Source organism: Musca autumnalis, unplaced genomic scaffold (assembly GCF_047663935.1).
Source record: "Musca autumnalis isolate F117 unplaced genomic scaffold, ASM4766393v1 scaffold_5, whole genome shotgun sequence".
NCBI classification, from domain to species: Eukaryota; Metazoa; Arthropoda; class Insecta; order Diptera; family Muscidae; genus Musca; species Musca autumnalis.
Window position 1 is genome coordinate 9,777,501 of NW_027412088.1, and position 14,310 is coordinate 9,791,810.

General features: G+C 33.2%; 1 protein-coding gene across 11 annotated transcripts in view; it reads right to left on the bottom strand.

Moving 5' to 3' along the window:
• The window catches only part of grh (grainy head), a 423,741-nt gene that overhangs the window by 40,832 nt on the left and 368,599 nt on the right, over positions 1–14,310 (bottom strand). For all 11 annotated transcript variants that reach the window (XM_073956301.1, XM_073956299.1, XM_073956297.1 and 8 more), the window contains 3 exons: positions 11,756–11,918; positions 5,087–5,198; positions 1,709–1,803 (listed from right to left, as the gene is read on the bottom strand). In XM_073956301.1, the coding sequence (XP_073812402.1) occupies positions 1,709–1,803; positions 5,087–5,198; positions 11,756–11,918 (370 nt within the window). The remainder of the gene's footprint in view (positions 1–1,708; positions 1,804–5,086; positions 5,199–11,755; positions 11,919–14,310) is intronic.

Below are 14,310 nucleotides of genomic sequence, written 5' to 3' on the forward strand. Positions count from 1 at the left end.
CTTCGAACTTAAACTAAGTTTGGACAAAATATTACGAAAGCCAAAATTTGAACCGAATCGGTTCATCCCTTCGAGAGTTATCGTGCGCTCCAGCCAGCCAGACAGACAGACAGACGGACGGACATTGCTCAATCGACTCCAAATTGTCTGAAACACATTTCGTCCAAACATACTTGGGGTCTAAAACCATTATTTCGATGAGGCACATTTTGCCCGTATGAAAGTGTATATACCCTTCATAGCCTAAAGGCTGAGGGTATAAAAAAATAAATAAGTAAAAAATATTTAAAAAAATAAATAAAGTAAAATGAAATAAATATGTAAATAAAATGGTTGTTTGTTAATGTTTTCATAAAAAAATCCTAAAATAGGGCCTTTGTATGTGTTGTTATATTTCTTCATAACTCTACAGAATCCTCTGCATTATCGGCTTTATATTGCACCCTTGGAAGTAATATAATACATATAAGAATATGTAATTCCAGAAAAATTAAGGCTATAAAAAATATTTCTAATAATACTCCCATCCCCCTCAAAAAAATCGCTTTCTTTGCATTAAAATTTGTTTAATGTGCTACACTTTAAAATGAATACAAATTACCTTTAATAATTTGTATTAAGCCTGGAATTATAAGTTAATAATGCCCAGAAAATATAACACACTCTATACAGATTTTCATAGCAAAGACAAGACCAAGAAGAGACAAAGAAAAATGAATTTGTTGAAATGTAAGGCATAATTCAATGCCACATTAAAGTATTATGATTACAAAATGCAACAACTTAAAATTCAAATAGGAAAATAAATTTAATACACTATGCAGCAAGCATGCTAAAGGATGGAAGATGGAAATAGAAGAAGCATAAGTATAAGAAGTAGAAGAAAAAAGCCAGGTGATCTACAAAACATTAGCAATTCTTAACAATATTTCATGTTGCAGCAGTTCTTTGCTTTTTTTTCAGTTGTCTTTTATAAAAAAATCGAAGTGTATTAGGCCACCTTTAAGATTGTGGAACACAACCTAAGGCCTTTCCGAACAAAAAAAAAAAAGGATTTCCATATGCGAATACAATTTTCCAGTTAATGGTGGTAGGCACTTATTTTGCTTGGCCAGGCTGGGCGGCTGCTATAGATAGTCATGTAATTTTCATCAACGGAAATTGAGATATTTTTCATAAGTTATGCACGCTAAAAGTTAAAGCTCATAGAGGCAATCAGCAGTAGTGGCTGGTGAGTGAGTGGCAAAGGAGCCGTTGTTCGTTGTTTTTGTTTTTCTAGACACCTTGTGCTCATTGGTTAAGTTAGTTCCCTTATTTTTCACCAGCTACTGAATGCTTTTTTGCAATTAAGCTTGATTAGCTTTAATCGCTTGCTGATATTTATGTGTTTTCATTAACATTATGCGTTGTTGTTGTTGTTTTTGTTTCGTTTTTGTTGTTTGGTGTTGCCATGTTTAGCCGCTTCCTTTGTGAACCAAGCTTTCGACAATGAACAATGAATGGTTATGGCATGAAATCTCTGTTTGCCAGAGGATGTAACTTTTAGCTTATAAAATGGCCACGTAATACAGTGGAAATATGTTAAACTAAATTACAACATAAAGGAAATTATTCAATAACTTTAAGTTAGCGTTGGAATTTCGCGTTGACTCTTGTGCTTTTCTCATTTGTTTTTTGTTTTGTCAGAATAACTAATTGCAAGACTTACCTTGGCGGAACTTTCCAAAGGATTCCAATAGACTGCTATGGCATTGTGGGAGACTTCTTCAATACAACCAGCTAAACCAACTGAATTCTTGGTATCTATGGGAAAAATTATGAAAAGAGATACGAAAAATAAAAATTATTTAAGAAAGAAAAAAAAATAATGTTTATGATTGGGTCATTTGTCATCTTTACTATAGGCTCGCACACACAGGCACACGTGTGTAAAATGACCATGTTCTTATACAACTAAATAAATTTATGCTTAAAACATATTAGCAATTACTTATCACAATGTAAAAATCTTTCTTTTAAGAGGTAGAATGATGGTAGAGATGGCGACATGCTACAAGTATTGGATGTGGTTGGACAAAAAAAATAGGGATGTAGGTTGTGGAGGACACAGGTTCTTGTCACATATAAAAAGTTGCAAAATTATTAGTAATTTTAATATTTGAATGACCAAATTTGGGGATTTTCAACACAAAATATTAGAGGCATATTTAAATGTTCTCCAGAAAAATATCGCCTTTAGTAAATTGGGAAAAGTGGAAAAAGTTATGAACCGCTCTCACATGAGTGGTCTAATTTTTTAAGATTCTTGCACCTAAAGGAACAGAGCTTTTAAATATTTTTCTGACTTTTTATGAGATTTATAGAAAAATTTACATTTTGGCCTAAATATTTTTTTAAAAGTCTCCCCATTGTCATCTCTATTATAGTGTTTGGTGCATACAAACTCTTTTTTTGTATGATTCTTTCCAATTAGCCGAATCAAAAGAGCTGCTCGATTGCAGGTGATTGCCAATGAGTTGTACTCCCCTTTGTGATGCAAAAATCCCCAATACCCCAATGCAATGATGTTGATCATAGGTGCTTATACAGTGTTGGTCACAGAATTAGCACACCCCGTTGGGGCAAAATGATTTCAGTCGGCTAAGAGTTTTGATAGGGCGAATTGAAATATTTTCGTAGACAAAATCCTTTTCTATAATGTATTTAACATATTTAATGATATAAGTGGATAGTATTATCAGTGGTTTTTTGAAAATAAAAGTTTTGTGAAGACGCCCAAATTATCATGGGACATATAATTAGCACACCCTACGATTTTTAATTTAATTCAATTAATATACCAAAATTAATTTATATTGAAGTTAATTCATATTCAAAACGTATTGAAAAAATATTTTTTTAAAAGAAAAAAAATTTATCACCCCGGAATCTCAAAATATATCCCAATAGCGGACCATTTTTCGTAATGAACACTTAAACGTCAGAAAGTCGCCGAAACTTTAAAAACAAATGTACAATTGGATCTGCAATTATTGGAATTGTTAACCGATTACCAAAATTTAAATATAAAGTACAAAAACTTTTCAAAAAGTGTTTAAGGTCGATGATTCATTCAAGAAAATTTTCGATTTGTATGGGGTTTATAGAAAAAAGATCAATAAAATACACCCTTATGTGAAGAAGGATCGACTTATAACACCATTTGTTATTCAAAATTACACGTCTGAATAACACCAAGGACCTATCATTACAAAACAGCCAACCAAGCACTAGATGAACACGTAGCACATGGGTATGTTTAATGGTATAACCCCTTTCTGACCATAAAGCATTTTGAGGTTTGCTGAAATTGGTTAAAATCCCTGAAAGTAGGCATATACTATTCAAGATAAATGTTTTCTGGATTATTGATTTTAAATTTAATCGGTTTAAGCTCCGGGAAACATATTTTCTTGCGGTCTCACTAGACTATCTCCCATTTGCCTTTTGTTTAGAAAATTATTGAAATTTGCGTAGGTACCATAGAGATGAACATAGGTTTATCGTGGCATACACCACAACATATCGGTAAAATTCAGTCCAGTTGGATAAGTATTTATAAAATCAATAGCTCAAAGCATCAGATTCCAGTTTTTTAATGAAAATTTTTGTGTCAAACGGACTTTGCAGATGCAAACTGCTGGTGGGTACATCCCACTATTCGCAAAATTTACAAAGACGAACAAGAATATGATGTTTTATTTGATGTTTCTATGAACTACTTGCCTCAATGAACTTGTTTACATGTGAGAAAATCGATAAAAAACACTAAAAAAATTAAATTTCCATCAGTCCTTGGGACCCAAGGTGTACCCCATATAACTCCCTTCTGACACTGAAATTTCGGAGACTGGTGGAGAGTATAACTAGCAGACTGGAACTTATTCCCAAACGAAAGGGATTTAAAACTGAATATGGACTAAAATATTGAAACTATTCACAATATTAGTGATTCTTTTAAGGTGTGCTAATTACGTGTCCAGTGAATTTAGGACATTTTTTACATTTTTGGAGGTTATTCAAATTGACAATTATGTTTCAGTTTCTGTATTGCGTTGTATTCTTTAAGCATACTACTGAGAATATATAAGTACAAATACTTTCTTAAATACAACTACTTTTGAAGGTATTTTTAGGCAAAATAAATGTTGGTAGTGGGGTGTGCTAATTGTGTGACCAACACTGTATGTTAGTATATGTGTGTGTGTGTTTTGTATCAAGTTAAGGCCTTTAATTTTTTTATCAGCCATGAAATCTTTGTTATAATGGCCCGTTGGCCATTGCCCGCAACAAATTCATTCGATGCGTATTCAATAAAATTACAAAACTTACAATGATCTTCAATAACCAAACACCCAGACGACAATAAGTCGGACGACGACGACAATCAGCCTGGCCAAGTATTCAGCCATCCATGGAGGCAAACATAATCACAGGGGCTGGCTGGTTGGCTGTTCGTTCATACACATAGGCATACATGCTGCCAATTGATAAGCATCATTGGTTTTTTGTTTTTTACACAAAAACCAAGACAATATTCAATATGACACTTGTTGTAGAAATAAAGATTTTATTTCCCAGAGACACTGAGGGACAAGATCCAGGGACAAATGAACAAAACACACGCACACACACACAATACTATATATGCAACAAACAAATGAAGCAACATTGTCTCAAATTACAATTTAAGCCAAGTCAAGACAAGCCAACAACAATCTTTAACATATCTAGAAAAATTAAAATCATACACACGAACTGGAAAAAAAAACATTAGCATGTTTAATATACAACTTTATCAAAAAATACGTTGTGACCCAATACCCATGACCAATGGATGCTTCGTTTAATTCACACGTGGGAGTTAATAAATACTGATAGACACACTTGCAGTGTTACCATGTATGTTGTAAAGCTTATGGCAGATTGATTGTCCATAATTTGTTTATCATAACCTTTTGACATTTCCCTTTTTGTTGTCGTTTTGGTTTTGTTACTTATGTTTTATGTTACTCGCTTAAATATGTTGCCATGATACTAAACTTACCTGCATCCAAAATCCTCTGTTTAACCGAATGCTGTCGACTGTGCCAAAATTGCCAGGCTTTTATTTCATCTTCAGGGGATTTTTCTTCACGGAACATTAACATAATGACACTCTGTTGGCGGGGTGGAGGATGATGTGGGAATGGAAGAGAGAGAGAAAAAAATATTTTATAATAAATAAAAATTAGCAATTTGTTTTAGTTTTACTTTTGAGAAAGTTTGAAAATTATATAAATATATTTAAAAAAAAAATATTTAATTAAAGTTTAAGACATTACGAGGGAGAGAAAGCTATATATCGTTTAAAGAGGCTGCGAAAATGCTGGTTAATATTGTATAACTCACATCCTAAAGAATTGAGGCAAGTTATATGTCTAATACGGTTATTTAAAATACAATTTAAAAAAAAAAAAACTTCAAAATAGTACGCAAATGAACTAAAATTTTTATTTTTTCTATTTTATTTATTTTTATTATAAAAATTTTATTTATTTTTATTATAAAAATAAATAAAATACAATATAAACTTATTTCCCTCGAGGAAATGGAGAAAAGATAACAAATATTGCTGTCTTATTATATTTGAAGCTCAGTGAAATGGGATCTAATTTTTTTCGGCCAGTCCGAATCTATTGTGACAAGACTTGTGGTGGCAGGACTGTGCAATAATATAATACTCAATTACGCTGAGGGCTTCAACCACCGCTGAAAAATGTTATGACTGTCTGTGAGTAAGGCAGGCGTGGTAATAAAAAAAACTGTTCTATACCTGCCCTCCTGGGAAAACCCACTACTTTTCTTCGACAATCGATTATGTCAAATATTCTGCAAAATGAGGTAATCCCAAATTTAATTGGTTTTTCTATTTTAATATATTAACCACGATAAACATATTTTTGTATGCTTTAAAAATATTTTTCTCCTAAAAGTATGCAAACTGTTTTTAGGTTTCACAAATTTAAATTTTGTCACAATGTCTCCTAATTTAATTTGTTACACGATGAAACACGATATTTTTTAGTTAAAATACAGTTTTTAATATTTTTCTCCTAAAAGTATGCAAACTTTTTCCCAAAATTTGCCTTTGGTATGTTTTATTGCCTGTTTCACTAAGATGATTCGAATATAAATTCGTTCGAACTACTACCAAACTTCTCTTTGTTGTAAAATATTTGATTTTTTGAATTTTCTACAAAAACAGGAACTTGGTAGTAAATCGAACGACTCTGAATTCAAATCGTTTTAGAGAAACAGTCCATTAAGTCAAATATTCTACAAAAGTAGGAGCTAAAGGTTTCCCAAATTTCGATCTTTTAAAAACTTCGCCTAATTTAATTTGTTATCCACAAAAAAACACGATATTCTTATATTAAAGTAAATTTGTTAATATTTTTCTCCCAAAAGTATGCAATCATTTTTTAAAACGGCACCTTTCCATGGTTTTACCAATGGTAGACAACATTTTTTCTATTGCATACTTTAGGGGTGTTATTGTGTGAGTGACTAGTTTTTCCAATTAGTTGAATTGTGTGTGTTAGAATTTTTACACATGCAATTACAAATGGTAGCCCATTGGTTTTAACGCAGGTGTCGAGTACAGGACTGTACGCGTTGCATATAATTTTCGAAATTGCGTACCTTTCTAGGACTAATTTTCATAGAAATCTGGACTCAAATGGCATCATTGAATGCAAAATTTCTTAATAGTCTTCCCGCTAGCAATGAAAATTTCAGTTGTCGCAATTCAGTTAGTTCAGAACTAGCTCTAAGCCGATCTAGTGCAAACTTGTAATGAGAAGTTAACCAATTGAAGCTTTTTATACCCTCGGCATTTATGCTAACAAGGGTATATACACTTTCATACGGCCAAAATGTGCCTCATCGAAATAATGGTTTTAGACCCCAAGTATGTTTGGACGAAATGTGTTTCAGACAATTTGGAGTCGATTGAGCAATGTCCGTCCGTCTGTCTGTCTGGCTGGTTGGAGCGCACGATAACTCTCGAACGGATAAACCGATTCGGTTCAAATTTCGGCTTTCGTAATATTTTGCCCAAACTTAGTTTAAGTTCGAAGATGGGGTATATCGGTCCACTCCTTCCGGTACCTCCCCCACAAAAGTTCAAAAATGTTCGGAAAAACTGTGCGCACGATAACTCTTGAAGGGAGTAACAGATTTGGTCCATACTTTGCCCATCGTGAAATGTGTACCAGACTTAAATAAGGTTTCAATATGGACTTAATCGGTCCATTCCTTTGGATACCTCCCACACAAAATTTCGGAAAAGTTCAGTTTAGGGCCATCTCTCGAATCGCTTTGATTTTTGTTTTAGCAACTTGTATTCACTGCCCTCCATACCACGGTACAAGTTTCATCAGAGGCAAGTCCATACTTCCTGAGAAAATAGCCTGAAAGTTGCAAAAAAAACCCCCTATGGCACCGTGTGAGGTGGTTGGAGCGCAAGATAACTCTCGAACGGATCTGCCAATTCGGTCCAAAATTTGGCCTTAGTAATATTTTGTCCAAACATAGTTTAAGTTTGAAAATAAGTCATATCGGTCCACTCCTTCAGGTACCTCCCCCCACAAAAGCTCAAAAATTTTCGGAAAAATTGATCGTACGGTAACTCTTGAAGGGAGTGGCCGAATTGGTCTATACTTTACACATCCTAATATATCTACCAGATATAGATCAGGTTCAAATATGATCTATATTTGTCTACTCCAGCCGGTACCTCCCACACAAAATTTCGGATAAGTTCACTTTAAGACCTGCTCTCGAATCAATTTGATTTTTGTTGAAGCAACTTGCATTCGCTGCCTCAATTACGATGGTAAAAGTTTTTTTAGGGGCAAGTCCATGCTTCTTGAGCAAACATCCCGAAGAGTGTAAAAACCCCCTATGGCACCATATGTTGTAGCTGGAGATCCACTTCCATAACGGTCAATGTCGATCCATTCCTTTTAGTATCTCCTCCGCAAAACTTTTGATCTTTAATCCTAATCAACATTTTTGTCGGTTCAAACGCCCAAAATTTTTTAAATCCCAGGCTGAGGGTATATCTCTGTCGGCAATGCCGACTGATACGTTTTTACTTGTTTTATTTCAAGTCTTCTATCACTGGTATATATTGTAAACCTGGAACTAGTATACTAGCATCTACGGGTAATGTACGGAGAGTCAATTGATTGCCTCTTCTGGCATCCCGTGATAAAGTTTACACTTGATTCCACTGTGAGTGGTCTCAAGTAGAATTACTTGCTGTAACCCTGAAAATCGAGGAATTTCCACTGCCGAACTTGTTTATCTTGCTAGTTCTTATCCCTTCTCTTTCATGGTTGATAGGTTTTATCCAATTCTCGGTGACTTGTGTTGCTTTCTTTTTTAAGTCGGAATCAATTCGATGTTCAAAATGGTCATTAGTTCATTTTACTAATTGGAGGACAATTTAATTTTTATAATATAAATCAAAAAGATGTAGACCTGAGCGTCAATATTATGGACTTTCGGATCCAATTCTATATTTCTGATTCAGATTCTATCATGAACAATTAGAGTTTGTTTAATCCTAATATTAAAAGGCCACAATAATCTGAAAATTCTACTCATTTATTGAAATCAGGTTGGTTATTCGGTGTTTATTGATATTTATATATTCTTGACACCCAAAAGTATGTGAACAATCTGAACTTTTTAAAGCCAACTTTCTAGAATAATGTAGAAAATGGATTTGCTGAGCACGCTGCATACTTTTGGGCATTAGAAATATATAAGACGAACTCTACTCGAGTATAATGTATAATGGTCTGTATCACTAAGATGATTCGAATTTAAATTCGTTCGAACTACTACCAAAATTTCTGTTTGTTGAAAAATATTGGACTCAATTGTGTTTTCAACCAAATTATTTTTTTTTTGTAGTTCGAACGAATTGGAATTCGAATCGTCTTAGAGAAACAGGCCATAAATCTTTTAGCTTCTTGTGCTTTGGTTTAGAACGAACTATCCATAGCACAAATTCCGAGAGCCGTGCCTTATCTTACATTTGTAGTAGTTAAATTTTTCGGCAATTTGGCCAGGGGCGTTGACGAACTTATCATAATTTGACTCTTAAATATTCATATTTAGATTTAAGACATTGACTAAAACTTTTCTCTAAAAAGTGTCTTCAACAGCCCATTAAATTTTTTCCTAGAGACAAATATTTAAATATTGTAATAAAATATTTTCACTTTTTTCCTAATTACCATATTTAATGATACAAAAATCTCAATATTTCATTTAAAATGTCGAAAGAAGAAATTTATATAAATTTTGAAAATATTTCCCAATGTGTTTTTCAGCATTTAACTATCATATCACGCCATTAACACAAATCTCAAATAAAAGTCAAAATGATTAGTTCCAAAGAAAATGGGGAGAAAATATATGGAAATCGTTGTTTGAAAATGAATACTAAACAAATTATGGATTTCTTTTTCAAAATAATACAAATTTACATAATTTTTTACTTCACAAAAAAAAAAACAAAGAAAATAATGATTACCAAGAGATAATAACATAGACTACTAAAACAATAAAAATGAAAGAAAGAAGCAGACATGAAGATGAGCATCTGCAAAAAAATCAAATGAAATCAACCCCTTCTTCTTCGTTCTTAACACCCTATCACCATGGAGTTTTTCTTTAAGTACAGACAATCTTAGAGATTTGCCATGCTTAGTTAAAAAGGTGAGAGCCGTTGTTGATATGCGTGTAGGTAAATGATATCACGGCCTTGATTGTGTGTCTTTGCGTGGATCATAAATAATTTTCAAAAACGAAAAAAATTTGCATTCAATCCTTTACTACTGCTGTTGTTGTTAATGTTTTCTTGGGGGATGATGCTCCTGCTGGAGGAAAAAGGGCTTAATAGTTAAACAAACATAAATTAATGCTGACACTTTATGCTGAAAGACATTTGATTTCTGCTGCAAAAGAAAACAACAAGAGGGAGCCAAAGGTATGAACATCATGAGACTGCCGCAGCAGCCACTGCTACTACAGCTTCTGTTGTTGTTTTTTTTTTGTTACTTGAGCCTTTGGCTTAATTTATTGGAATTTTATGCAAATAATTTTAAATGCATTTTAAAAACTGCATCTTATCTTTTGGGAAACTAAGTAAAAAAAAGATATGCTTTGGCGCAACATCATCAATGGCATCATGAATGTGTAAAATCAAGCAACAGCAGCAGCAGTCTTTATTGGAAATGGCAAAATGCATCTCCTCCGTGGAGATCGGTAGCATTTTCTTGCAGCTAGCAGACATTACAAACAAAATAAATTGATATCATAAAATTAATACAGTTAAATGTCTTATGGCCGGCCTTTAAAAAGTGAAGTGAGGCAAAAAAACAAAAATGTTTTATATTTTCTAATTTTCTAATTTTCAGTTTTTTTGCTTCAATGCCAGGCCTCAAGGCTTTTTGCTGGTTTCCATTCAAATGGAGGGGTATGGGGTAAAAGCCATACACACAACCACGCACTTGATATTAAAAGCGTACACGCATTTGTGCATCAATTTAAAAACGAGTGAAATCTTTGTTGTTTTTTTTTTTTTTGCTTTTTTAAAAGATGGTGAAAATCGTTTTTTACACCAAAGGAAAGTTACAGCAACAGCGAAGAAGAGAGTCTAGGCGACAAATTATAACATTAAATTGAAAGCATTTGAAAAAAAAAAAACAGATCAAAGACCGTTAAAGAGAAATCATTGAAATTTGAAACATTTTCATTTGTTAACGAAAAAAATATCCTTTTTTCTTTCAAGTACTACTTTGTTACGATATTTGCATATCCGGTTTGCTTATCTTTTTCTGTGATTGATAATGTTACACTTTTTCGTTTCTCAAAGAAATAAAAAAATAGTTCCGCACTTAACCCTAAATAAATTTACACTTGAACTTCGAATTTCCTTCGTTTGTTTTTTTTTTTCTTTCTTGCTTAAAGATGACGATGATGATAGACTGCGCAAATTGTTTAACAAAGGACTGACAAGGACCCCAAAGAAATAAATCATTCATAAAAATCATTTATCATTCATCATCTATCAACTCATCAGCAGTTTGATCGTTGTCTTTCTTCATTGGGAAACAGACGTACACACATAGATAGCACTGATTTGAAATGACATTGACGAGTGAGTGAGTGATCATCATCGTGTGAGAGGAAAAGGCCCGCAAGGCCCATAACAACAACTGTACTGTACTTAAAGAGCTCGAGAAGGGGGTAGTAGTAGAGTTGCCTTCAGGAAGTGCTAAAATCTTAAATCATGCAGAACATGACAAATCACCAAAACGTTTGTTTATATAACTCTTTCTTTTCACACACACACACACAGAGAGACAGGCAGGCACTTACTCACGTTGTTTGTTTAAGAAATTGTCTAATACTTGGGATAGTTATAACCCCCTTTTTTTCTTAGAGCTCATATATCAAATTTAGGCTCTAAAGAAACAAATAAAATAAAACAAAAATTTGCATACTTCTTCCTTTGGCTGACATTTATCCTTGCCGATCATTTATCTATGTTTTCTACCTTTCTCATCTGTTTGTTAGTTTTACTTGCATTTAATAGACTTAACTTTGCTTGAATGCAATTTTTTGTGTGTTAATTTTTTCTTCTTTGACTTACCTTGGCTGTTGTATTTTTCAAAGGCTTATCCGGATCGGGTATATATTCCAATGTTATGCCATAAAATTGTCCTTTATTGATGTATGTAATGCGATCATCTTCTCGTCTTTGTGATGATGAAATTGGCGATTCCAGGTGATATCTGAAGCCAACATTTGAGAAACTGCAAAAAGAGAGAGAGAGAGAAAGTAAAAATAAATGCAATGTAAGGAGAGGTTTTAAAGATTCGATAATGGAATAATCTCTTTCAGAAATAATTTTGCCCAATCAAACATATTTTGTTAATAAAATATGGTATTGTAGCTATTTAAAAATACATATTGTAGCGTCGACCACATATATCTTTTGTCTGAGAGAAGAGTACGTTTTGCTCTCATATTAGGTATGCTCTCTTTCTCTTTCAAATTAGGTATAATCTCTTTCAGAAATAATTTTGTCACGAAGACAAGAATTATGGACCAATCAAACACAATTTGTTAATAAAATATGGTATTGTAGCTACTTAAAATACATATTGTAGCGGCGACCACATATATGTATATTTTGTATATAATATGTTTCGCTCTGGCCAAATTTCTTCTTTGTATGTTCTGTCACAGAAAGATTCCCAATTGAAAACAATGAATGAGAGGAAATACAGGGATGTTTAAATGTGGAATATGCGTCCCTGCCCCTGAGCAAGTCACGAGGCAGTTCTCGGGTCCTTAATTCGGTCACTCATGATTTTTTATTACCAACGAGTTTTCATATTTGAATTTTATCATAACAAGACAAAACAGTATCGATCCGATTTGGTGTGAGTTAAGACCTTCACAGTCTGTGTGAATTAAGACTTTCAATACGATCGAATACCCACTACATAACCTAATTCTTTTCCCTAATCCTGATGATGCAATACAGTGTAACTGCGAAATATCGAAATAAATAAAGATTTACAACAACATTGACCTCGAACTTGACTAAATTATTAATTTTGAATAAGGAAAAAGTCGAAGAGCAACCAACAAATTTATAATGTGTCGAGGTGGAATTTTGAGGCCCTTTGCGCGGACTTTTTACCAAAAACAGAGGAGGTAGCTAAAGGAACAGAAAAGCTTTTCTCTTTGGATATTAATCTAATTTGGGAGTCATTCCTTCGATAGTTATTGTGCTATTTTAGTAGGTCACAGCATAATATTTTAGAGCTCTGGGAGTCATTTAGTCAGGAAGCATGGACTTACCCACGATAAAATATATTGTTGTAATCAGCATCACAAGGACTACAAAATCCTCGAACAGTCCGTAAACTGCATTTTAATGAAAATTTTGAATCTTTTTGAAGGAGATACCGGAAGGAAATGTCCGATATAGTCCATCTTCGAAATTGATTTAAGTTTGAGGGAAATTTTAGGATGTGGAAAAGTTGGACAAATGTACATAAGTCACTCCTTTCGATAGCCACCGTGTCGACAAGTCATTTCAGTTGGTTACCGCAGAATTTTTTAAGGTTTTGGGCCATTATGTCAAGAAGTATGGACTTGCCCACGAAATTAAATATATCATTGTAATCAGTAGCACAATGGCTAATTTCGGTAAAAATTTCAAAACGATCCTCGAACACCGCTTAAACTGCACTCAATTGAAAATTGTGAATTATTGTGAGGGAATTATTGGAAGGTGTTTTCGAATATAAACCTTCTTGAATCTACCATGTGCAAAGTTTAATCTTAATCGGTTACTCACTTACTTTACTAATTTTAGTTGGTGCTGGCATAATTTTTCTGCAGCTTCTAGGCCTTTACCCCTGGAAAGTATGGACTTGCCTTGTAAAAAGGGCTCAGAGGACAACATGTCTCAAAAAAATCGAAGTGATCCGAAATATGCCCCTAAACATATCTTATGAGACAATTTTGGATTTTTTTTGTTAGGTACCCAAAGTATTGAACCGATCTAGTCCATATTCGGACCTGATACACTTCTGGAAGAAGTGTTGTGATGTGCAAAGTGTAGACCAAATCGGTGTCTCCCTTCGAGAGTTATCTAATTGAGCATTTTAGAATAAAATGTTGAACTTTTGTGGGGGAGGACCCGAATGAGTTATGGTCCCTCTTCGAACTTGATCTAAGTTTGGACACTAGGGTTATGACTCTTTGACATTTTTTCTAAAAAATGATTTCCAGGTGAATGAACTTTAGGCTATTAATCACTAAAATAACGTTTATTCCATTGAAAAAAAAAAATATTTTTTTGAAAAAACGTATGAAATGAAAAAGAGTTCTCAAAAATTATTTCCTGTTGCACTAATGAATAAAATTATGCCTGTTAATAACTAAAATAACGTTTATTGCATTCAAATATTGAAAAAAGTCATGCACAAACCACTTGGATTTTTTTTTTTTTTTTTTTTGATTTTTTGTTAAAAAATTATGTCTTTGAAAAAAGCGTTTACGACAATTTTTTTCAGAATTAAAGAAAATTAGTGATAAAAAAATTTTATTTCATTGTGGTTATTTCATGTGGCTCTAAAGTTTATTTTCAATTATATTGTATGTAATTGCTTACAGTGGTTTCAACAA